Source organism: Oryctolagus cuniculus, chromosome 1, assembly GCF_964237555.1.
Source record: "Oryctolagus cuniculus chromosome 1, mOryCun1.1, whole genome shotgun sequence".
NCBI lineage: Eukaryota > Metazoa > Chordata > Mammalia > Lagomorpha > Leporidae > Oryctolagus > Oryctolagus cuniculus.
The window spans coordinates 214,983,100-215,009,760 of NC_091432.1; the positions used below are offsets into that span (position 1 = coordinate 214,983,100).

Here is a 26,661-nt window from a genome sequence, read left to right on the forward strand (position 1 = left end):
ATCTGATGAGTAATGCATTCTTCAGGGTCAAGTGAAAGTCACACATTAGTAGAAGTCCACAGAAGCTACCAATCAGAAAGACCAGGGGTATACTTTGCTTGAGATACTAGCATTCCAGTGTAATAACACCTACTTTTTCACATACTCTAAGAGCAATGAAAACACACAGCTAATTACAAAGCAACTAATGTACTCACACTAGCAAAACATTATTTCTTATAGTCATAGAACCCGGCCTCATTCCAACTCACTGTAAAATAGAAATTCTCACCTTGCTCAGAGTTTTCAGAGCTAATTCTGCTGCTTTTCGTACAGATTCCTAAAAAAAAAAAAAAGAGAGAAAAGTTTAGTATCATACAAGTTGGAGAGTTCATTCTAATTCAGCCCACAATGCACACTTAGCTGTCTTAGGCCCTACACCAATTAGTAAAAAGCATTACTTTCAACATTAAGTATAATCTCTTTTTAAGTCATTAAGTTTGTGAACATTTTTGACAGTAACAATAGGTAATCAGACTCTCTTGTTACTTGAATCCTGGGGGTGACTGAAGTTCCATGAAACAGATGAGCACAATCTCTAGTGTTAAAAGTCAAAAGACTGAAGAGATCTGGGAAACTTGACAGAAACTCGCTAGTAGGGGCAACAACATACTGATCACTAGCTCCCTGATCCACAAATAAGTATTAGTACATGACAATTATTTCCTTATAATCATCATTATTAGAATATAAATAATGTGGTGTGCCTTTAAAAGCCATTTCTTAAGTCTAGATGGAATATTTGTTTTGTTTTGATTGTGCTTTTCCAATGTTTCTAATCACTAAAGCCTCAATAAATTCCTTTCTTCTAAAAAAATATTAAATGTAAAAAAAAGTTTTCATTAGACTTTCGTCTCATCATGTGACATTACAAAGCAATATTAATTTTTAAAACTCAGGTATGACATGATTTTGCCTTATATAACATCCATAAAGAATAACAGTTCAGAGGCCAGCATTATGGCGTAGCAGGTTAAGCCACTGCCTGTAGCGCTGGCACCCCATTTGAACAGTGGTTTGAGTCCTGGCTGTTCCACTTCCAATCCAGGTGCCTGCTAATGCACCTAGGAATGCGGTAGAGGACAGCCCAATCGCTTGGGCCTCTGCACCCACTTAAGAAACCCAGAAAAATCTCCTGCCTCCTGGCTTCAGACTGGCCCAGCTCAGCCATTACAGCCATTTTGGGAGTGAACCAGCAGATGGAAGATCTCTCTATCTCTATATCTCCCTATCTCCAAGAAATGCTGCCTTTCAAATAAATAATTAAAAAAAAAAAAAAACAGTTCAGTAATTAAGTGTATTACACAAATATATTTTAAAAACTATGAGGATTCTCAAAGGCTTAATCTCTCATGAATAAAGCAAAAAAGAGGCAAAACAGCAGTGCCTAGTTTTAATCATTAGACACCAAAATATGCCTACAATTTAGATTGTCCAGATAAGTTTCAGAGGAATTGGTCATGTCACTAAAACTAATCTAAGTGAGTCATTATAAATTAGCTTAAAACTGTTATTCGTCCTTAAGCCAGTAACATGAGGTCTCTATTAAAGTATGTCAAATGATAGCTACTTTCTTTTTCTTTCAATCAAGTCAATTAAATTGCAATTTCAAGACATCTAATTGGAATTTTGGAGGGAAATTGTGGTCTCTGAAAATTATCTGAACATGGAATTTTGACACATATATTTTAGCAGTTCCAGTTTTACCTATCCTAAAACTTTACATAGATTTGTTTTCATGATACCTTGATATCATCTTGTACTCGAAAAAGTGTTTCCCAAATTTCTGGAAGTTTATCAATGATGTCATCTAAGGGTCTTCCTCTAAGTAAGTCATTCAAAGCTAAACAGCTGAAAATAAAAAAATTGTTTCAAATGTGTTCAACAAATTCAGTATTTTACTATATAATGTTCATATCAAACAAGAATATGGATTCTGCCCATATTTCAAGTCCTAATCCCCTTACCCCAAGACAGGCAGGATTACTGTCTCTTGGCAGTGTCTCAAATATATACGTGTGTGTGTGTGTGTGTGTGTGTCCACAGCACTTAAAATCTTCAGATGTTTATTTCTCACTACTATAATAGAATCTCTGAGATAAAATATCGTTTTTCTACTGTGTGCTCCTAGGGCCTATAACATTGCTAGGCATATAGTAGGCACCTAATGAATGCAAATTATATACATATAATAAATGCTATAACACAAAGCCATGACAGTATATAAATCTTGATACCTACCAATTTAACAAATGGCCTTCAACTTCTTTAATCTTTCACTTACATGAAAGTATTTCAAAACATTCATGGAAAATTAAATCAAAAGACAAATTTTGGTGCAAAAAAAATTTATTAGGGGCGGTGTTTTTCTTTTCTTTTTTCTTTTTAAAGATTTTATTTATTTGAAAGGCAGAGTTACAAAATGAGAGGCAGACACAGAGAAAGAGAGATCTTTATCCACTGGTTAACTCCCCAAACGCAACAATGACCAGGACCAGACCAGGGCAGGCCAAAGCCCAGAGCCCAGAAATCCTTCAGGCTTCCCACATGGGCCCAAGCATGTGGGCCATCTTCTACTGGTTTCCCAGGCACCCTCACAGGGAGCTGGATCAGAAGCAGGCAGTGGGACTCGTACTGACACTCATATAGAATGCCAGCATCACAGGCAACTGCTTTAACCTGCTGTACCACAACATGGGCCTGTTTTTTCATGAAGTCTTTGGAGACTGTCTGCATGGATTTCAAAACTTCTTTGCACCAAATAAATTTAACTTTTAATTTCACTTTCCACCAACATTTTGAAGTGCCCTTGTATAAATTCAGACAACTTCAGAAGACCACTGACATAACTGAAAAACATTAACTGTCTAACCTAACTAGAAATATGTTTCGTAGTAGTTTTAATATATTCAATTTGTACAAAGTAAAAAACTAACAAGTTTGAAGAAAAAAAAAATCAAGTGTATTTGACCAGTCTTATATTTCCAAAGTGGTACCTGGATTCTCGAACTCGCCACATATTGCTGGTAAGGTTCTTAACTAAATCTTGAAGAATTTCCTTCAAATATTTATCTACCTAATGAAAGCAAAATAGTAAAATTTAAAATGTGAAATCCACCACCAACAAATCATCCACCTTTCAACCATACTGACCATTTAACACTGTTTTTAACAGCATTAAGTATCTCTCTAGGCACTGTGGCCCATAAATCTCTTCCCACTTGGGTTGCTATATGCTGAGGGGGGAGTCATTCTAAAATGCAGACTTGATTGTCTAGTTCCCTTAGTGAGAAGAATAAAGTTCAATCACCTAGGCATACATACAAAACCTCCAGGACTCAATAGCTACAAATAATAGTCTGTCTCACTGCCACTCACTGGCACACACCACCTCTATCTACACCACTTTTCCACGTCCTCCTTGCTTGGGTAACTCCCACTGATCCCTCCAGTGCAGACTCTCCTCTGTGTTCCCACTCTCTCAAGGTGCATCACACAGACCCTAAGCAACCATGCTGCTGCACCACACAGAAGACTGAAAAGCAATCATGACCTGTTCATCAGGAAAGCATGAGACAAAGAAGAGAGTGGACTTAAGGACAATTTTGGAAGCAGAGCTAAGAGATTCTGCTACTGGATTCATATGGGAGATAGGTGGTCAGACAGACAAAAATAAAGAATGACACCAAGTTTCCTTGCTTAAATAAATGAGATAATGGTGAGGAGAACAGAAACAAAAGGGTGTTAAGTCCTATTCCAGACATGCTAAGTTTATGGTATCTCAAAACAACATCCAAGTGAATATGTCAAATAGTTAGACAAAGTCTGGGGCACAAGTCACATCCAAAGCCGAAGTATAAGGCTGGGAACTATCACAGTAAACACAGCACTGACATGCCCTGGAACTGACGCAGACGAAGTTGAGAAAGCAGAAGATACCCAAGTGAAAGCCAGGAGATATCTAAAAGCTGGACAGAATAAGATAAATGGCTAGATGACAGAAAACAAAGAGGAAAATACAGTAATTGTCTCTCCAACTTAGTGAACTCTTCAAAGATACAATCATGACTGCTTCTCCAGTGCATCTGTAGTGCCTATCAACATACAGTATTCCATTTGTGTGAATATACTGTCACTGCCCTAACCATCCACCTAGCAGACATTTACGCTGATTCCATTTTTGAGATTTCAATAAATGTTGCTATGAGGGTTTTTGCTATCTTGAAAGAAGAAAACAAAAGGATGAAAGTGTATTTTTATGAATAAATAAGTGTCCGAAGTCAAAAGAAAGATAACACTGGGTTTAAATCCTGTGTGTGATCTCAGAGAAGCTGTAGAGTATTTCCCTAACACAGAGATACTTGCCGTGGATTTGTCAGTGACTAGTGCATTCCAAATACTTGTCATAGCCTGTCGAATGCCAAGGTTGGGATCAAACTGATAGCGATAAAGACGAGGAACTAGCTGAGGCAGAAAAGGAGCCAGCTGTTCTCCAGCTCTGGTGGCAATTACATTAAAACCAAAAGCAGCACCCTGAAAAGGAGAAGATGGAATTGCTCAGCACATGTGCGGTAGTTAACATATTAAATGTACAAGGATCACAAAATTCTCCCTCCCAAAGTGTCCCTACATAGAGCCTTATTTATTGGGTAGCCCAGCTTTCCTGTATGGTGGTTTCACTCTCTATACTGAAGCATAGACTATCACAAGACATGCCGCGTATCAACGGCCACTACCTGCCCATGTAACATGTTTGGTTTGGGAGAAAAGTCAAAAATAAAAACCTTCCAGAGAGTAACTTACCTTTCTAGAGTTCCACATTGCATGATGGTTGGCTAAATTCATAAATTTATACACCAGATCTGGCTGACTAAGATCACTTGCCAAAGAACAAAGCTCCTTGTAAGTAGAAAGGCCCTGGCTTGGAAACAAACAAGCAAAAAGAAGTGTGCAATCATATATATATTCCAAGAGTGATAAAAATTACATGATCAAAATTACTTGGACATTTTAAAATTACATTGTCACTCAATTCCTAACATTGAGTTATCTATCACCATGGAGACAGAAAACTCATTAAGAATACAAAGGGTCACCCAACTCAATTACCAAGCATTCCTAAGCCCCTCTACACTGCTGCTGCTAAGTAACTGATGCACCTGCAACGCCCGGGAGGTGGAGCCTCACCACCCTGGGAAGGAACTCAGTACTTCTGCTTCACATTGTGCATGAATCTCTCTCATCATCCTGAGATTCGGCTGAGCTGAAGACAACACGTGTCTCCCGAGTCTTTTCTGAGATAGACCACTCCAATCCTTGCAACAAATTCTTTGAGTCCTGTTTATTTTCCCATGAGCAAATAATATTTTGTTCAAATATCTCATCATTTCTCTTTCTATGAAAAATAACTTTTTAAAAATTCAAAAGGGAGTCTACAAGGAGAATGAATATGGAGTGAAAACAACTTTTAATAAGAAAACAGTGACTATGAGAGAATGAATGTCAAGGATGAAACAGAAAAATGCAGCCAACAACTCTGCATGACACACAGGAAGGCAGAGGGTTGCACAGATACGCCTGATAATTCTTACAGGAGGCGCAATGATATAACCACAATGGAAAAATAATAATATAAAAGCGGTAAAGCAATCGATTAACTTGAAATGTCAAATGGGTGGACTCTGGGATTGCAAGCTACACTCCCTAAAGAGCCAGGATCAGTGGACACTGAGCTGTGCGCTCAGATGCCCCTCGCAGATGCAGCTGCTGGACCCGACAAGTCTCAGCCCAGTCTCCAGCAACTGCCTCAGAGCAAGCTCACAGCCTCCCACTGGAGCAGCGCACCACCAGCGGCTAGTCACTGAGGGGATGTGAAGACCTTACAGGCGGAGGTGAAGCCTCAAAACAGGGAGGCGCTGATGGGTGATCTCATCCCAGCAGCCAAAGGTCCGAGAGGTGCATATCTGAGGAAATGATGGCAGAAATCCAGCCCCTTCCTCAGCTTCTGGCCCTATCCTGCTGCCTCACTCCACCCAGGGGTGATCCCCAGGCACTCCCCAGTAAACTGCCCACCTCAGTCTATTTCCCAGGGAAGCCAAGCTAAGCTAGTAGGCTTTTTCCATACAAGTTTTCTTCATCCACCAACACATGACATTTCCTAACAGGGTGGAAATCAACTTCATGAGTGCTCTATTTACCAAACTAAAAAATTATATTGAAAGATATCTACCATAATTGACTGATGGATTTGGCACACTTACCCATCTGGTGTTTTACCAAGGGAACCCCCTTGGAATACCACAGTCTCTCCAGAAACTTCATGTTTAGCTCTAAATCAAAACAAGAACTTAATTTAGTCCCAAGATTTTATACCACCATTCACCTAAAGATACATCCCATTTGCAAACTGATGAACTCCTCATCAAGTGCCTGCTGTATGCAAAATATAAAAGTCAACTACTCCTTTCCATGAAGCTGGGAATTTTACAAAAAGGAACCTAGAATAAATAAATTAACAGATGTGAAAGACATCTCATACCAAGTTATATATCAAATAGGGCCACTAAATTTACCTATTCTCTAAGGCAGGCAACACAGCACAGCAACCAGTTAGAAAATAACTCTTCACTCACTTTCACAGATCAGATTACAAATGATATACAATCAGCTCCTTCATATCTTAATTTTCATTCAGTCACAGGTAATTATGTTTCTTACTAATCCAATGCTTTAATTGTCCTGAGTCCACATCAATTTTTAAAGCTTGACCTACTACTGTGTTCGTGAAGCAAACAGTACACACAAGAATAAGTAAACTGCTATCCACAGCATAACAGCAAGTGACTTGTGATTTAGAAAAGGCTTAATAAATAGGAAACTGGAATTTGAATTTCGTCTTTCACAGCATGTTCTTAGTATGCACATGTATTTGCCCTATGTATTCAAATCTGGAATTTTTAAGTTCATCATACCTTTTGCCAGTCATAAGTGTTTCTACAAGTGTAGACACCAACTCCTGTTGATCTTGCTCATTGCCTAGTTCGTAAACTAACCCTAGGCCTTTTGAAGCAACATCTTGGCTAAGTTCTATTAAAAAAAAAAAATCAGACAAAGTTATAACACCTTGGGAAAAATTTGTCTACTGATTAACAAATCAATTTTTTTTTAAAAAACTGTGTTAACTTTAATCCAAAATTACACCAAAGATATAAAATATAATCAATCTATTTTGCTAAAAACATACTAAATCATCCTAGTGATGGAGATGGCAGCATGAGTCACTTTTTTTATTTAAAGAATACAAATTTCATGCATTTCCTATATACAAATTTAGGAACATAGTGATTCCTCCCACCCTACCTCCCACCTGCCCATGCTACCTTCTTCCTCCTCCCTCTCCCATTCCCATTCTTTTACAAAGATCCACTTTCAGTTAACTTTATACTCATAAGAATAACCCTACACTAAGTAGAGAGTTCAACAAATAGTATGAAGAAAAAAGAAACAAAAAACATGGTTCAACAGTCAAGACAAGAGCTGTTCAAAATCATCACATCAGTGTCAATCTCACTTCTATACATTACCTTTTAGGTACTCTATTATAGTTACCACAGTATTTGTCTTTTGGGGACTGGCTTATTTCACTAAGTATAATGGTTTCCAGTTAGAACCATTTTGTTGCAAATGACAAGATTCATATGAGTCACTTTTAATAAATGAAAACTATATGTACAGAGGTCCAATTCACAAACCCAGACAACACTGATGGACCCATGATGTCACTACACAGTAAATAGTGATAGAATAGCCAAGAAAGTTGCACACATCACAGATTTAAAAAAAAAAAGCCTCAATACACCCACATCCAATTTCTTTTTTAGAAATGAAACGGCAATATAAGACCATATATTTAAAACAAGGTACAAAACAAAGCTACTAATTTTTATTTATTTGAAATGGAGAAAGGCAAAGACATATCTTCTATCCACTGGTTCATTCCTCGAACACCTGCAACAATCAGGGCTGGGCCAGGATAAAGACAAGGACCTGGAACTCAGGTCTCCTACGTGGGTGGCAGGACCTCAAGTATTTGAGCCATCACCTGTTTCCCACCATGTATGCCTGCATATTAGCAGAAAGGAATCAGAAGTTGAATGAGGACTTGAGCCCAGGCACTTAGAAATGGGATGTGGGTGTTCCAAGTACATCTTGAGCAGCATGCCAAATGCCCCGCCCACAAGGTTACTATGCACACAACTAACATACACGCATTTACTCTTTCCCAGCTTTACATCAGGAAAAGTAAACAGAAGTAGAAGAAAACTACTAGTAATAGTGCTAATGTTAAAAGAAAAGGGGGGTGGGGGAGTCTATTCCATTTCTAAATGCAAAGCTGAAGAACATACTCTAATTTATAAATAATAATCCAAGCTTCCTATATCCTAACCAGAAATTCTGTTTGTTTTTTAAGCCAGTAACAGAATGCTTATCCTTAATAATTAAAGTTTAATTTTGCCTTATTTTTATTGTTCAAGTTTTATTTTCATTAATTTAGACTTCAAAATTTAAAATACAAGATTAATAAAGTTCAGAAATCAAATATTTACCAACAACCTACCATCATTTTCTGAGAGTACTGAAACAAATGCACTCTGGATTTCCTTAAGATGAGACTGAAAGAAGAAAAAAAGACATTGGAACACTGAACCTCTACCCCTTTAGAGAGTAAGAATCTCCCTCTCAGGGTGCACAAGACCTGTGAAGTCTCCTGAACCAAGGCAGTCACACACCCTATTGTGTTCTCATTTTCACAAGTGCCCAAATTACCTGAAGTTGCATCACTTACAGACAGCCTAAAGGCAATCTGACCTTTGCTCCCATCTGAGCCTCCCCATCTTTCGTGCTGCTGACTTTACACTTTCAAGTTCAAAACCATCTTCCAGCCAACAGGTATCAGGGCACCACCGTCTTCCCATACACACAGCTTATTCCACTCTCTCTGCCACTGGCTGACAGCCTCCCTGCACACACTTTCCTTCCTACTTTTTACCTGTAATTACTATGATTTCCAAAAGAGCTTTTCACATAGACTGCCTGGCTTACCTTTACTTCCTTATGGAAGCTTAGCTTCCTCACGAGGGAAAGGAGCCAGATGCAGGCTGCTTGCCTCACATGTGGGTTTGGGCTGATGATATGTTTATTTAAGATTACATCCAACACCCATGGCACCACATCATTCACTTTGGCTCCTGGGGAAAAGCAAATAAACAGTTAAAATAATTCAACAGAGTTTCCTTTAGAAATGAATTTAAATCAACAATTAAATACAACAATGTTGAATTTAAATACAATGCCATAACACAACATATTAAAGTCCAAATGACTAAGGTGTTTAAAAAAAGTTGCTGAAGGAATCTATCAAAGGTACTCAGGTAACTTTAGTACCCTACAATGAAAACTTGCACACTCTCTCCAGTCACAATTTTCTTTCTCTAGCAGACCTCATTTTCCATCTAAAAGCAAAGCTCTTTCTACTTCACTTTCTTTCTGCAGGTGCCACACTGTTTTTTTCCTTTCCTTATGACTTCAGTTTCCTCACCTCAGCACTCGGACCTGGGGCTAGATAATTCTGCTGGGGGCCTGTTCTATACACTGTCGAGTATTTAGCAGAAGCCTGTGCCTCCTCTCGTGAGACACCAGTAGCACCTACCTCCCCTGTATCTACGTGTTTTCTATTGTCCTCCGTGGGGCAAAAGTCTCATCCTCCAATCGAGACTTAGCACTTTCTGTTAAAACCCTCCAGAACAGTTATCTACACTATAGTCAAACTACACTGCTCATTTTTCTTGAACCCACTCCAGACATCTGCCTTTTACCTTCTCTTCTCCACAGAAATCACTCACAGAAGTTATCACTACCTTCCCGTGGCTAAGCCCAATGTCCACTTCTTAACTCAACTGATCCAACAGCAGTCTATGAGCAGTCAGTCTCCTCCACTTCCCCTGATCACAGTAATCTAGTTCTCACAGTGGGACAGAATCCCTTATTCTTTCACACAACCATATTGGGGGCATCTGCAGTTCTCTAATCTGAACAACTACAATCACCAAAGCCACAAGCCCTTATTAGAGCCCCACATGTGCCACAGATTACATGCTAAACACAACAAGATGGCCAAGACCAAGGCCCTAACTGGCTTCTCAAATGCTCATCTTTCTATTCACAAGATTGGCACACTATTGGGGCTGGCGTAGCTTAGCCATTAAAGCCACTGCCTGTAACACTGGCATCCCATATGAATGCCAGTTCGTGTCCCAGCTGCTCCAGTTCCAATCCAGCTCTCTGCTAACGGCCTGGAAAAAACAGCAGAAGATGGTCCAAGTGTTTGGGCACCTGCCACCCATGTGGGAGACCTGGTTGAAGCTCCTGGCTTCAGCCTGATCCAGCCCTGGACATTGCATGCAGCCATCTGGGGTGTGAACCAGCAGATGGGAAGAATCTCCCCACACTGCCAATCCCCAACACCCACCAACTCTGAATTTCAAAATAAATAAATATTAAAAAAAAAAAAAAAGATTAGCACACTGCCAACAAAAAATGACATCCAGAAGGCTGATTAATACTCAGATGAGAATGACATATAGAACATGGCATAATCAAAAATCAGGTCAAAGACTCATCATCACCCTCTTCTCCAAAATATTTTATATTTTCCTTTCCCTAAACAAAGACAGAAGAACCTTAACATTTAATGGACAATTTGGGATTCTTCTGGATGAATAAAAAGCCCAACAGGATTCAAGCTTCCAAGAAGTTGAGGCAACACAGAGGATGGTCAGAAAGAGGAAGACTAGCATCGATACCTACTAGTCTTTATTTACTACAGTGACTATGCAAACACCCAGGGACGCAGAAACATGTCTCTTAACAGCAAATCCACTCCTCAGGGCGAGCCCCTCCAATATTGCCTCTCACGTGCTACGTGAGCATTTCTACTTCAAGTGTGGTTGCCTTTAGTTCACAAGTCACTTCCCCTCTTTGAGCACTTCCTTCCTTTTACACAAATTTCTCCTTGCCTCAGATGCTTTCAAAAAGAAGCCTCAGAGAAATGACTCGAGATCAGCTTCCATCAGTCCACCCTTCTCCCAATTAGAGTACAAACAAGAGTGTGTTTTCTGTTTCCTTTACATCTTTTTATGGTAGCTAATGAAAAAATAAGCAAGCACATTATTGCAGTGTTAAATGTTTATAAATGTTAACTACAACACTAGGTACAGTGACTATAGTATTCATGATAGAAACAATTTATAATAGAATGGTTACCATGAGGACACCACCCTTTAATTTTTCTCAACTAAGAAAATAAAATATAAAGCTTAGAGTTTTTTGAATTAAAGAGTTTTTAAAATTCTGGTTCAAACACTGAAAAAATATCTTCAATTCCAAATTCAAATTAAGCCATGAGATATTCTGAAGTCACAGTTATCTCTAAGATACAGTCAGAACCTATGTATTCCTCCCATTATATAAGTCATTAAGAGCCACTACACCTTCAGGACAATGGCACACTAGGAGAAGACATTCAAGGGTCATTAGAAAATAAAGGGTGAGGAAGACACACAATTTAAAAACTGCTACACTTGGAATTCTGAAACTGGCTAATTACTCACATGAGAGCATAATATTAAAGTGATCCACAGCTACCTTCCCTGTTTGCCAGGTGCATAATAAAAGTTCCTGTTAATTTCATGCTCATCAACTATTTTTCTTGACTGAACCGAACTGTGAAGACAGATACAAATTTTTGAAAAAGAATATGGAATGTGTACATAAGTGTGTGTGTTGCTATTGCTACGCTGTTCTGCTTCAAATGTAATGAAGAAACAGAAAAGGGTTACTGATGACTACAAATCCAGTACCAGCAGGGGGAGTATATTCTTCTTCAGTCATGAGCCAGGCATCTCGGGCAGCCACAGAACTAGTTCCAATTGCAGCACTGGTAATGGCTTCACCAACAGTGAACTGGAGCTCTATCTGCTTGGCCTGCAATGAAGGACGCAAAACCATGAATGAAAGAGAACATTTCCCAAAAGCATCTACTTCTTTTTTTTTTTTTTTTTAACAGAAAAATGGCTCAACTGTCTTGTTTCTTTGCAAGCTATTTGCACTCTTCTGTCTGGCTTCCTTTCAGTTAACCTGGTGGTTCACAAGCAGGGAAGCTGAGGGAGTGGAGAACGCAGGACTCACTTGAAGATGTGTTCTCAAGTCCATGCTGTCCTTCTGTCCCTCAGCAGAGGACCACTTTGGAAGCCTGGTAGGGGTTGTCGGGAGGACACTGGCCTCCACCAGTGCAAATTCTAACACACATGCGCTCTCTCAGTGACAAACCCTTATTTAAACTTCTCTGAGACTTAACAACTTCATCTGTGAAATACTCATTACCAGCTACCTCATAAGGCTGTAAGAATAAACTAGGTTAAAGTACATTAAGATTCTACTTTACAGTATGCTGAATTATAATAGCTATACAACAAATAATAGCTATTGTAATTTATACTTATTTAATTATTTATATTTATTAACTCTTTGTACTCTTAAATTATATGATTATCTGTAAGTTACTCTCAGATGATTCAGAGAAAAACAATGATAAATCAATGTAAAATGTTAAAATTTGGGCAATCTGGATAAAAGGTATACAGGAATTTTTTATATTATCCACACAGTTTTACTGTAAATCTGAAATTGTTTCAAAAGTTAAATGCCAAAAATTGCTATGTAGCATATAATCAAACATTTTAGAATTCGATGTAGAAATGTTGACATGCTACACAAGTATGAATCATTGACCCAACATGGAACTGGACGTGCCTTGTTCACTGTGAATTGGAAGAAACCTAAGAATTGGAGGAATAACGGAATGAAGGGACAGCAAATGACAGATATTGGAACAGACACCGAACAAAGCACACCAACAACAATTTGGCCGCTTCTACATTCACCAGCTGACTGCTCTAAGCACTTTAGCTGGGCGCTTGAGAGGCGTCAACTGCTGCTGCTACACAAGCTTCTAAGACCAGGAAAAAGATGAGGGCTTCCATAATACCATTTCCCTGGTCAACACTTCTCTGACAGCTGTTTCGGGGCTGCAACCTGTGATGTTGGCATGACATATGGGTGTCAGTTCGATTCTTGGTTGCTCCACTTCCAATCCAGCTCCCTGCTAATGTGCCTGGGAGGGCAGAAGATGGCCCAAATGCTCGAGCCCCTGCAGCCACATAGGAGACCTGGAAAAAGCATACAGCTCCTGGCTTTGGCCTGGCATGGCCCTGGCCATTGCAGCCATTTAGGGAGTGAACCAGAGAATGGAAGATCTCTGTCTCTGTCTCTTTCTCTAACCCTCTCAAGTAAAAAAATAAATAAATCTTTAAAAGAATAATAAAATCAGGGGGCCAGCACCGTGGCTCCCTTGGCACCGGCATCCCATATGGGCACCAGGTTCTAGTCCCGGCTGCTCCTCTTCCAGTCCAGCTCTCTGCTGTGCCCTGGGAGGGCAGTGGAGGATGGCCCAAGTGCTTGGGCCCTGCACCTGCATGGGAAACCAGGGGGAAGCACCTGGCTCCTGGCTTCGGATCGGCGCAGCATGCTGGCCGTAGCGGCCATTTGGGGGGTGAACCAACGGAAAAGGAAGACCTTTGTCTCTGTCTCTAACTCTGCCTGTCCAAAAACAAACAAACAAACAAACAAACAAGAATTAAGGCTACAGTAAGCAGGAGACAGATCTGGCCATGCTACTGCACCAGCTTCTGTTACTTCTGCTTGTGGTCTGCTCCACTACACTGGGCATCTGGGGACAGAAGCTAAATCACTGGTCTCAAGAATGACTGCAATACCAGTACTATGTACCTACACTTCACCACGTTTTATTCACAAACTGTTGGAAAAGATTTTTCCCTTATAGATGATTAGCTAATGCTCTGCCTATCACAGTGGTGAGCCTAAAGCCAAGTATTTGGTGAACAAATGAGTAAAAGTTTAAATAAAAATCTAGAGCAGGGTTGGAACTTGGAGCAACAGTTAAGATGCTGGTCAGAATGGCTGCATCAAATAGCAGAATGTCTGGGGTTTTGAGTTCTGGCTCAGCTTCCAATTCCACTTCCTGCTAATGTGAACCCTGAGAGACAGCAGGTAACAGCTCAAGTAGGGTCCCTGCCACCCAGAGTGGGGATCCAGATTGATTTCCAGGCCCCTGATCTCAGCCTGCCCAAACCCAGTTGCTATAGGCATTTGGGGAATAAACCAGCATATGGAGAACCTCTCTGTCTCTGTCTCTCTCTGCCTTTTTTTTTTTTTTGACAGGCAGAGTGGACAGTGAGAGAGACAGAGAGACAGAGAGACAGAGAGAAAGGTCTTCCTTTGCTGTTGGTTCACCCTCCAATGGCCACCGCGGCCGGCGCACCGCACTGATCCGATGGCAGGAGCCAGGTACTTCTCCTGGTCTCCCATGGGGTGCAGGGCCCAAGCACTTGGGCCATCCTCCACTGCACTCCCGGGCCACAGCAGAGAGCTGGCCTGGAAGAGGGGCAACCGGGACAGAATCCGGTGCCCCAACCGGGACTAGAACCCGGTGTGCCGGCACCACAAGGTGGAGGATTAGCCTAGTGAGCCGCAGCACCGGCCTCTCTGCCTTTCAAATAATTTTTTTTTAAATCTCACAGAATGCAAAATGACAACTAAAAAATGCCATTTATTTAAAAGACTATCAGGGCTAGCCCTGTGGCATAGCGGGTAAAGCTATCGCCTGTAGTGCGGGCATCCCATATGGGCCCTGGTTCGAGTCCCAGCTGCTCCACTTCCAATTTGGCTCTCTGCTATGGCCTGGGAAAGCAGCAGAAGATGGCCCAAGTCCTTGGGCCCCTGCACCCACATGGAAGGCCCAGAAGAAGCACCTGGCTCCTGATTTTGGATCAGTACAGCTCTGGTCAGATGTGGCCAACTGAGGAATGAGCCAGCGGATAGAAGACCCCTCTCTCTCTCTCCCTCTCTCTCTCTGCCTGTCCTTCTCTGTGTAACTCTTTCAGATAAATAAATCTTTAAAAAAAATAAATAAATAAGGCTACCAATCAAACAGTAATAATAAATACCTCCACGGAATCCATCAGACCTTGCAAGAGAAGTTTCTGGTGAGGAAAATCTCCATCTCCAACTGGAAAATATCCCAGTGTTTGGATTGCTCGTTCCTTCATCTGAAATAACAGAATTTTTCTTTTAACCAAAGGTGTAACAGCTTTCCCACAGAACAGCATTTCCAAAGGGCAATGAGAAGAGCAATCTCTCTAACCAACGCACCAATGCACACATCTTTATAAAAACCTCCAATTATACAGTTCTATGTCTCTGAGATATCAGAGGTAGAAAGACATAAAGTTGAGACCAGTGAAGATCAACAACCACAAAAAGAAAGCAAGCAAAAACCTATAGAGTTATCATCCTTTAAGCTCTCACAGAAAAACAGGTTCTGGGCCTAGAGGTCTTAAGACCAAATCACACCTCAAGCACTTACGGGTGTGTGGCCTGAGCAGGTTACTTCACTTCTCTGGGACTCTCTTTCTGCATGTTATCTCACACAGAGAGGGCAACTGTGACTCCTTCATTAGATTTTTTGGGAGGCTTCAATTAATTCATACATGGAAAACACTTGGCATACTCCCTGGAACATTACAAGTACTACACAATGGTTGATAATGAATAAAAACTACACTATGTAATGTTCTCAGTTTTAAATAACAGCTAAATCAAGAATAATATGCTTCTCTAACTTGTTGTAAATTGATTCTTCTGCTCATTAAGTCATACTCCAACACTAAGCTACTTTGATCACAAAGAATGTTTCTAAGTGTATGAAAGCATTTATTTAAAACTGAAAAACTGGGGCCAGAGCTGTGGCATAGAAGGTAAAGCCACCACCAGCAGTGCCGGCTCCAGTTCTAGTCCCGGCTGCTCCACTTCCGAGGCAGCTCTCCGCTATGGACTGGGAAAGCAGCAGAAGATGGCTTAAGTCCTTGGGCTCCCACACCCACGTGGGAGACCCGGAAGAAGCTCCTGGCTCCTGCCTTTGGATTGGTGCAGCTCCAGCCACTGCGGCCATCTGGGGAGTGAACCAGTGGATGGAAGTCCTCTCTCCCTCTCTCTCTTTCTCTCTTTCTCTCTCTCTCTCTCGGCTGCCTCTCGGTAACTCTGCCTTTCTTTCTTTTTTTATTTGACAGACAGAGTTAGACAGTGAGAGAGAGACAGAGAGAAAGGTCTTCCTTCCGTTGGTTCACCCCCCAAACGGCCGCTATAGCCAGTGCTGCGCCAATCCAAAGCCAGGAGCCAGGTACTTCCTCCTGGTCTCCCATGCAGGTGCAGGGCCCCAAGCACTTGGGCCCTCCTCCACTGCCTCCCTGGGCCACAGCAGAGAGCTGAACTGGAAGAGGAACAACCGGGACTAGAACCCGACGCCCATATGGGATGCTGGCACCGCAGGCGGAGGATTAACGAAGTGAGCCACGGTGCCAGCCCAAACTCTGCCTTTCAAATAAATAAATAAATCTTAAGAAAAAAAAAAAAAACTGAAAAACCAGCAATGTCCTTTAACTCAGGTTACTAGTGCCCAGACTTCTTAAAACCAAACCAGTTACAGGAGGTTACGATTTAGATTTGGTTTACAATTTCAAAAAACAAATAACATTATTATCTACCTTCTGTATGAAAAGAATATTTTTTCTGTTTAATTCAATACTTCACTCAAATCTTCATAGATTTCCAATCTCAAAGTGAACAATTGGATCAAATGATGGTTACACAGACTTGTAAAAAAAAAAAAAAAATCCCTAACTCTAAAACACCTCGACTTTCTTCTTTATCATTCTTTTATCCATTAAATCCTTCCTCCAGCTACAATTATTCTCATTACAATTTGATTTTTATTGGTTTACATGTCTGTGAATAGAAACATGAGGAAAACAGAAAGTGACTTGCCTTATTTGTTTCTTTACTGGAAGGTATTCTATTTAGTAAGCTTTCTACAAGGTGCAATTTGGTAAAGCCAGATCCCTCACTTTGGATTGGGAGTGGACCATTTCTGCCAATCTCACCCAAGGCTGTACAAGCAGCAATCGCCAGGAGGGGCGACGTACTATCCAAAAATGAGCCTGTAAGCATAATTAGACACAACAGAGAGAATAATGTACTATTATCTTTGTAAGCCAAAACACCCAGCAATGTACTACAAAAAAAAGATAAAATCTAGTCTTTGATTAAAAATTGTTAACATTTATTCAATAATAAGAAACTAGGCAACAGAGCACAAAGCAGTGTCTCTTAAGAATGTTTAAAATTTCCTCCCACAACAGAATGATCTATTGTATGCAAATATATAGGAGAAAATGTACACACACAAATATCTTTATCATTATTAAAAACACAGAATTTACTTAACACCTATAAGGTTTTATGGAAAAAACAAAAAGCAAAAAACCTTGTGCTGTGAAAAGAAATTAAAACCACATAATTCAAAAGTTGCAACGCCCACGTCAGCAGACATTAGTCACCTATGGTTTCTGTGGCACTCCGAATGAGCTCCTCCTGTTCGGGCAGGAAATCAGCATCTGCTTCTAGGTCTTGTTGCTCTGCTGTTCTCATTTTCTTTTTAGCCAAATATCTTCCCACTGTGAATCCCAATGCAAGCAAGGATCCATGCTGTATTTCGGGGCTCTGAATTTAAGAACATAATAGCAAATGTTTCTTTCTCTCACAAAGAATACACTGAAATAATTGTATATTACAATCATCTATCTGATAAAACTTAAGGCCAAAGAATAAAGTGACCACCTGAGGTTCCACTGGATGTGAGTGAGTCAGGGTTAGGGAACAAGAGGCACTCTGAGTTTCTAACACAGACAATTCTGGGAAATAAGGCAGAGTCCTGAAGTACATCCAGATTCACACTGCCTACTCCCAGTCCCACTCAACTCTGGGCCAGGTGACTTTCTTGTATGCTCTCACAGCTCCCACGCTTTCCTCTGGGTTTACAGAGGTTCTGTAACTATAGGATCATAATTTCCTAACAAAATTGCTCCCGATTGCCAACAAAACACAGGTTCTATTTCTAAATGCTAAAATCCCTAAACACAGAGTAGCCAATAAACTACTTGAAAACAGCTTGTTTTATTATAGGCACAATGGTAAACAGCAGATGTAGAAGAATAAAAGAAGCTACATTTTTCAGTAACAGGCAGTATGAGAAATTCTCCTGTGTTTACTTGCCACTGTCTTCCTAGCACCTGAGACAGTGCTCTCAAATTTGTTAAGTGAACTGACTCAATCAATGTCTTATTTAATCTTTACAGTTATAAAAAGACTCGAACTTTATTTTACAATGAGAATACAAAAACTAAAAACAGGTTAGATAACACGGTAAAATCGTACTATTTGCCATGGCAAAAGAATGAAGACAAAACTGATAACATACATGATTGTCTTTTGTAGTCTTTATAAGCTGTTCTATCATTGACTTCAACTCATTTCCCGACACCGTTGATACCACCACAGAATAAAACAATGCTGCCAATTCACGCATTTCTTCTTTACTGCTGTTCATCAGACTCTGAGCAGTATAGAAAAAGAAATGCATACATGTTATATAACCATATTTCTGTTGCCATCTAACATTTAAAATTAAACAACACATTGTAAGGTTCAATTTATTGGTATCCATGGGAAAAGAACACAAGCTATTTCAAAAAACAAAATGAAAGCTAAATGATATATCAAAATCAAGTACATTTTCATCAAAGATACAAAAGTACTAATAGGAGAAATTAAATACAGCTGAGGTAGAACAGAGGTCAGTGGTCTTTTCTGTGAAGGGCACAACAGTCTTTGGGGGCCATCAGGCCACTGCTGCCACTGTTCCCTTCTAGCGCTATGGTGCAGCCACTGCCACAGACCGTGCACAAGCCAGTGGGTATGGCTGTGCTCCAATATGTCATGGACACTGTAATTTCACACCGTGAAATGTTAATTGCCTTTTGGATTTTTTTTCTCCAACTACTTAAAACTGTAGAAACAATTTTTAGCTGGAAGGCCATATTTGTACTATATATGCAAATAGTATGATATCTCTGATCTAATAATCAAAGCTCAAAATTTACAATATTACTTTAAAATTTGTAAATATTCATAGAGAATACATGCTTTTTAAACTAGAAGCAATTTCACAAGACAAGATTTTCCAGAAAAGTGCAAAACTCACATTTCTTGGTAAATCACAGTCATGTTTTCACTCTTAAACATATAATCTGTATGTTTTGCCATAATTCAAACTGCATTTCCCAAAAAGGACTGTTTTATGTAGCACAAGAGGTACATAAAACTATATGGACCATACTGTTACTAAACAAACTAATCACTGTTTATCTGAAACTTGAATTTAACTGAGCATCTTGTATTTTTATTTGCTAAACCTGGCAACCCTTTGGGTGCAACTGTGGAACAAGAATATTCTCACACACGGCTGGTAGAAGCATAAATTGGTCCCATCCACATGGTGGGTGTGGCATTATCTATCAAAATTACAAAAGCAAATGCCCTCTGACCCAGCAATTTCACTTCTGGGAAATTCATTTAAAAAATAAACATTCTCATAAGCAAGATGACAGACCATTCATTGCAGCAAGTTGGAAGTTCCCTAAATGACCATCAACAAGGATGCAGAGTAAACTATGGCACATTCATACAGAGGAAAATGACAAAGCTAAAGAGGATATTCCCTCCACAGCTACAGAGGACGTTCCACTGTTAAGTGAAAGAAGATATAAAATAGTGTGAATAGAGAGAAAAATTTTAAGCATGTTTTAGTCTGTGTAATGCATAAATAGATTCCAGAACTGCTGATCTATGTATACTATCAGACGCAAGAGAAGAAAGGGCAGGACGCTGGTGGAATTTTGGGTAGATGGGAGATACTTACGGAAAGGAAATATTTTATATATTAATTTAACATGCAAATCTACTACCTTACAAACAACTTTTTAACTAAAGGCAACTTTGGTAGGAAGAAGAAATCATGAGGCTAAAGTTTGAAATTTACAGCATCAAAGAGAAATAAACATGCACAGGGCATACCTTTATCCATTCTGTTTTGTCTACAAATTTGGTGGCCAACTTTTCTGGATACACTGACACAGCTTCCAACAAACAGTACATGACTGGCAAACCTAAAGAATTCAGAACCATTTTAAGTTTCAAGAAAAGTAACAGACATAAAGGGATCACAAAATTCCTTTAAAATGTAGTTATTCTTTAGTATTAAATCTATAGGCAATATTAAAGTATGAGGCTACTGTTATACCCTCAGTTCTATAAAAAAATTACACAATCTAAATATAGTATGTGATTCAGAACAGCAAATTTACAGATGAGTTATCTATATTAAGAGATGTCCTGTTCTTTACACCCACTTCCAAAGTAAAAATGAATTATCTATTGTTAGCATTTCTTTCTGAAAAGAGAAACGGTATTATCAAGGCTGAATCAAGTTTAGAAAAGAAACAAAGACAAATGCCCCCTTACACAAATGAAGGGAGAGAATATTTTGCGCTAAGTTTAAGTACTTTAGTGTGTTTCCGTAGCATCATGACTTCCTACCTCCAACACCCGCTAACAGTTGCTGAAGCAGGCCAATGTAGATCTGAACAGGGTTGGTTTCTCCACTCTTATTAGAAGACGACGAGGTTGTTGCCTGGCTGCTCGACATTAGAGTCCGTATGTAGCGCCCAATGGCTGGGGCATGATCTTGCATATCAGCCAAACTCTGAGAGGTGGGCACCACCCCAGCACTGTGAGCAAGACACATGCGCAAGTACAGAACTATCTGAAACAGAAGAGGAGGAATACCAGATACGCTTCCCAAAGGTAGAGGGGGAGGGGTCCCTTGAAGTGACAATTTCTAGTTAGATTCCCCAACATAAAGATTCCCCATTCCCCTTCATAAAGACATCACAATCCTCACAGAAGCCAGAAAATAGAACTCAATACATTAAGTAGGGACCAGCATTACGGCTTAGCAGGTAAACCCACTGCATATATACATGGGTGCCAGTTTGTGTTCCAGCTACTCTACTTCTGATACAGCACCCTGATAACAGCCTGGGAAAAGCAGTGGAAAATGGCCCAAGTGTTTGGGCCACTGATACCCATATGAGAGACCTGGTTGAAGTTCTTGGCTTCTGGCTTTGGCCTGGCCCAGCACTGGCCATTGTGGCCATCTGGGAAGTAAACCAGTGGATGGATGATCTATCTTTCTCACCCTGTCTCTCCCTCTCTCTAACTCTCAAAAACAAATAAACCTTAAAAAAAAAAAAAAAAAAGACATGTTAACTAAACTATGGTGGAAAAAAATTATATAACAAATCCAGCATGCTTTTAAATGGAGTCTGATGGAGTTAAAATACAAATTCAATTTTTGAAGTCTAAAAATCACAATGAAAAACATTTTAAGAGCTGTGTGTGTGTGTGTGAGAGAGCGAGAGAGAATAACACATGCATGTGTATACACACACATACACAATCAGAAGCCTAGAGCAAATGGCCTATTCCTATGGAATTCCAGTTGTTGCATGTCCACTGACTCAAGAATTTGAGAAAGTAGTTCAAATCATTTATAGAAAAACAGGACACCATAAAAGCCAGTTTTAAACTTGCTATCGAGGAGTCCTCTAGAAGCTCCTCCACTGGTAGCTAAGAAAGAACAGCCACAATTTATTGTGAGTATTCTTACTCCATGCAGGTTATCTTAAAACTTTGTACAAGTGATATCAAATAATCTCCTACCTTCAAAACTAGATAACTCTAACAACCTCAATAATATGGTGGCTTTAAAATCCAAAGTTAACTTGCTGCCCAGCAGTAGCACCCAGCATTGTGGTGCAGCAGGTTAAGTCACTGCTTGCAAGACTGGCAACCAGTGTAAATGTGCCAATTGATTTTCCAGCTGCTCCAATTCCAATCCAGCTCCCTGTTAATGTGCTGGGGAGGCAGTGTATAATGGCCCAACTATTTGGGCCCTGGCAACGCTGTGGAAGACCCAGATGGAGTTCCTGGCTCCTAGCTTCATCGTGGTCCAGGCTGGTTGTTATGCCTATCTGCAGAATGGAAGAAACCTCCTCCCCGTTCTCCCTATCATTCCTATGCCTATCAATAAATGCCTATCAATAAATAAATATTTTTGAAGAAAAAAAAATCCAACAATAATCAATGTAGAACATCCAGTTATTTCACAAAGAGAATACCACCAAGATAAATACATAGACTCCACCATATATTAAGAAAATATCAAGTACTATTTTTTTCATTAAATAAATAACCTGGGGCTAGCGCTGAGGCACCACGGGTAAAATCACTCCCTACAGGGCTGGCATCCCATAGGGGCACTGGTTTGGGTCCCGGCTGCTCCACTTCCAATCCAGCTCTATGCTATGGCCTGGGAAAGCAGTGGAAGATAGCCCAAGTGCTTGGGCTCCTATACCCACATGAGGGATCCAGAAGAGGCTCCTGGCTCCTGGCTTCAGACCAGCCCAGCTCTGGCCGTTGTGGCCGGAATATCCACTGATATTCACTCCCTAAATGTAACTCTGATTTTCAAATAAATAAATAAATCTTAAAAATAAAAATAGGCCGGCGCCATGGCTCACTACGCTAATCCTCCGCCTGCGGCGCCAGCACACCGGGTTCTAGTCAGGGCACCAGTTCTGTCCCAGTTGCTCCTCTTCCAGTCCAGCTCTTTGCCGTGGCCTGGGAAGGCAGTGGAGGATGGCTCATGTCCTTGGGCCCTGCACCCGCATGGGAGACCAGGAGAAGCACCTGGCTCCTGGCTTCGGATCAACGCGGTGTGCCGGCCACAGCGGCCAGTGTGGGGTGAACCAACAGAAAAGGAAGACCTTTCTCTCTCTCTCTCTGTCCACTCTGTCAAAAAATAAAAATAAAAAAATAGGGGCCGGAGCTGTGGCGCAGCGGGTTAACACCCTGGCCTGAAACGCCAGAATCCCATATGGGCACCGGTATGAGACCCAGCTGCTCCACTTCCCATCCAGCTCTCTGCTATGGCCTGGGAAAGCAGTAAAGATGGCCCAAGTGCTTATGCCCCTGCACCCACGTGGGAGACCCGGAAGAAGCTCTTGACTCCCGGCTCCTGGCTTCAGATCGGCATAGCTCCGGCCATTGCAGCCAACTGGGGAATGAACCAGTGTATGGAAGACCCCTCTCTCTCTCTCTCTCTGCCTCTCTTCTGTGTTAATCCTGACTTTCAAAAATACATAAATAAATCTTTAAAAAAAGATAAAAATAAAGAACCTGGGAAAGAACAATACCACAATATGAGTTTACCTATAACACACACACACGCACACCCCCACCCCAGACATCTCTTTGAGTGTAGTGTTGTCTTTTCAAACCTTTATGAAAGCAAATAGAAAGACATGAAGGTCCTACCTCTCCAAAGGCTGCCGGATTAAATGGAAGGACGGTGGTCCCAGTCATGTACTTGACTGGAGTTTTCATCCGATGGGAAGCCTAATAAAAATAAGCCCCAAAAAAATATAATTATTGGAAAATGGAAGGCCGGTGCCCTTCCTCAACTCAAAAATAACTGCTTTTCTAGTTACATTATTGTACAAGATATGTTTCTCTTTCTAATCAAAACATTTTACTATTAATCCTACTGAGTGTGCATGTACCTCACAATCTAAATGGCACGAGCATTGCACTTTTCTTGCATTTTACCGGCTTGTCCAAAAAAATATATAGCTACTGAAGACATCTACTGACACAGTCACCCATGCCACTGCATCCAATCGTTTTAATAATGGAGGTAGGAGGAAAATACGAGTACAGGACACCTTTGGACCACAAACAGGACTGTACTACAGAAAAGCGAATCATGGCTGCTCCAATAGGCCCCCAGCTCCCCTAAAAGCTAGGATCCCCAGCAAAGGTGAAAACCAACTCTGATGCAAAAAGTGAGACAGAGTCAAGGCTGGGGGTCATACTTCCCATCCTCTAATCTGTCAGCAGAAAACACTGTGCAGAAGCAAAGAGCTAGAAAACGTGACGGGATACTCTGTGACGATCACTGTGGAGACAACCTGAACTGTTCCCTACAACAGCCTCCCGTGTGCCATCCCAAAGAGTGCCCATAAAAAACAAGACAAGACAAGTATGCTTAGGCTCAGCATACAAAGAGGAAAAAACTGTCAAAATGCTGACAAGTATGAAAGCAACTGCAAGTAATTCAGATTTAGGTAACACACATCAATCACATTTAAGAATCATACTTTTCTTCTTATTTTGTACCTCCTTCATATTCTAAATATGACCATTGCTACAGAATGTACTGCTGTTTAACATTTACTGATTACACTTTTCACTTTTAAAATGTTTATTTTTATTTTCCTCATCCACTACATAATTCAGGCAAGCTATCTGAAGTTGGGTGCCGTACCTTTTCCTGGATGTAATACACCATCTCTGGGAAAGAAGGCATCTGCTTAGCGGGCCCTTCCTTTCTGTTCCTACCAGGAAGACACCTCAGCACTCGCTGTGCTTCTCCATGAACTTCTTCTCGTCTTTCAGAAAGAAGAACAAGAATAAACAACAAATTTCACCAGTGGGAGAACGACCATTTGAAGAGTAACAACTGCAATGTATAACTGGATTTCTGAGAAAGCAGCTTAAATATACTCATGACTATCTAAACAAAGAATCAGTAAAATACATTTTTTAAGAAATTACTTTTTTTTAGGCCGGCGCCGCGGCTCACTAGGCTAATCCTCCGCCTAGCGGCGCCGGCACACCGGGTTCTAGTCCCTGTCGGGGCGCCGGATTCTGTCCCGGTTGCCCCTCTTCCAGGCCAGCCCTCTGCTGTGGCCAGGGAGTGCAGTGGAGGATGGCCCAGGTGCTTGGGCCCTGCACCCCATGGGAGACCAGGAAAAGCACCTGGCTCCTGGCTCCTGCCATCGGATCAGCGCAGCGCGCCCGCCGCGGCGGCCATTGGAGGGTGAACCAACGGCAAAGGAAGACCTTTCTCTCTGTCTCTCTCTCTCACTGTCCACTCTGCCTGTCAAAAAATAAAAAAATAAAAAAAATTAAAAAAAAAGAAATTACTTTTTTTTGGAAATGTCTTAGTATTTGAAAAGTCATCTGTCTTGCATCTGACTTTACTCATAAGAAAAAACAAAGCAGGATACTGCAATTCACTATGTAAATATTTATGTGTGCACTTTCTCCTTGTTAGAGGCAAATTATAAGTAATTATAATCCATCCTTTATGTAAAATTCAGTGACTGAACAGTGCTCTATGTATGTGGCTAGAAGTCTGTGCTAGTTTGTAAAAATGTAAAACCCAACCAATTACAGCCCACATGGCCATAGTCTTATTCACATACTACATAAATAACTTTCTAAGTCTTTAATTGCCTTTGATCTACGCCCAATTTTCCTAACACAAAAAGAGACGAGAAGAATTAATAAAGAAAACCTGAAACTGCCGGAGAATTTCCCTTTATAATTTGGCAGTATTAATTAAAATAAAGAAGGAAAACTGAATGAATTATGCTTTGGTTTGGGGTTTGTAAATGAAAATAACTTTCAACACTTGGAGATAAGTTACAGCAGTTAAAAGCTTTGCTCAGCTCCCTGGAGTTCATGATACAGTCAAGGCCACCAGGTCCTGGGGTGTCTGGCCTGTGGTTGGGAAACTGTTGTAGAAAAATGAGAAGCAGCAGAGCTGCAGAACACAGCTCAACAATTCAAAGCCACTTTCACCAAATCTAAATGCAGCTATATGAGAAGCAGCAGCCATGATTAGAAGTGAAAAGCAGGGCCGGTGCTGTGGTACAGTAGGTTAATCCTCCACCTGTGGCGTAGCATCCCATATGGGTGCTGGTTCAAGTCCCAGCTGTTCCTTTCCCAATCCGGCTCTCTGCTATGGCCTGGGAAAACAGATGAAGATGCACCCAAGTGGGAGACCAGGAAGAGAAACCTGGCTCCTGGCTTCAGATCGGCACAGCTCTGGCCAATGTGGCCATTTGGGGAGTAAACCAACGGTTGGAAGACCTTTCTGTCTCTCCCTCACTGTCTGTAACTCTACCTCTTAAATAAATGAATAAAATCTTAATAAAAAAAAAAAGTGAAAAGCTAGAACCTAGAAATAACTTTAATATCCAATTAAAATTCCAACCAAAAAAAATCACAGCAAAATATATACAAATTATCAAGAAAAAAGGTTATCAGGGACACACTCTTGGAGCAACTAGAATACTGAAACTGTTATCAAGAAATCATTCATTTTTAAAGAAATGGACTGTACAAGTTGATAAGCAAGTGTATTCACCAATGAACACATAATTTTATGTAAGCCATTCCTCAGCGTGAATGAGGCTTTTTAGTCTTCCAAGGTAAGGCTAACTCTGATAACACAAAAGAAAAAAATATATACAAAAGTCTCACTTAAGAAATAGAAAGCGGGCCAGCGCTGTGGCACAGCAGGTTAACACTCTGGCCTGAAGCACCGGCATCCCATATGGG

General features: G+C 40.6%; 1 protein-coding gene across 4 annotated transcripts in view; it reads right to left on the reverse strand.

Moving 5' to 3' along the window:
- The window catches only part of ECPAS (Ecm29 proteasome adaptor and scaffold), a 114,418-nt gene that overhangs the window by 23,459 nt on the left and 64,298 nt on the right, over nt 1-26,661 (reverse strand). For all 4 annotated transcript variants that reach the window (XM_070055536.1, XM_070055535.1, XM_070055538.1 and 1 more), the window contains 18 exons: nt 24,578-24,701; nt 23,569-23,649; nt 20,728-20,953; nt 20,206-20,297; nt 18,551-18,685; nt 17,631-17,793; nt 17,059-17,231; nt 15,183-15,284; nt 11,958-12,081; nt 9,142-9,287; nt 8,657-8,711; nt 7,011-7,125; nt 6,300-6,368; nt 4,843-4,960; nt 4,405-4,572; nt 3,036-3,115; nt 1,785-1,890; nt 272-319 (listed from right to left, as the gene is read on the reverse strand). In XM_070055536.1, coding sequence (XP_069911637.1) covers nt 272-319; nt 1,785-1,890; nt 3,036-3,115; nt 4,405-4,572; nt 4,843-4,960; nt 6,300-6,368; nt 7,011-7,125; nt 8,657-8,711; nt 9,142-9,287; nt 11,958-12,081; nt 15,183-15,284; nt 17,059-17,231; nt 17,631-17,793; nt 18,551-18,685; nt 20,206-20,297; nt 20,728-20,953; nt 23,569-23,649; nt 24,578-24,701 — 2,125 coding nt within the window. The remainder of the gene's footprint in view (nt 1-271; nt 320-1,784; nt 1,891-3,035; nt 3,116-4,404; nt 4,573-4,842; nt 4,961-6,299; nt 6,369-7,010; nt 7,126-8,656; nt 8,712-9,141; nt 9,288-11,957; nt 12,082-15,182; nt 15,285-17,058; nt 17,232-17,630; nt 17,794-18,550; nt 18,686-20,205; nt 20,298-20,727; nt 20,954-23,568; nt 23,650-24,577; nt 24,702-26,661) is intronic.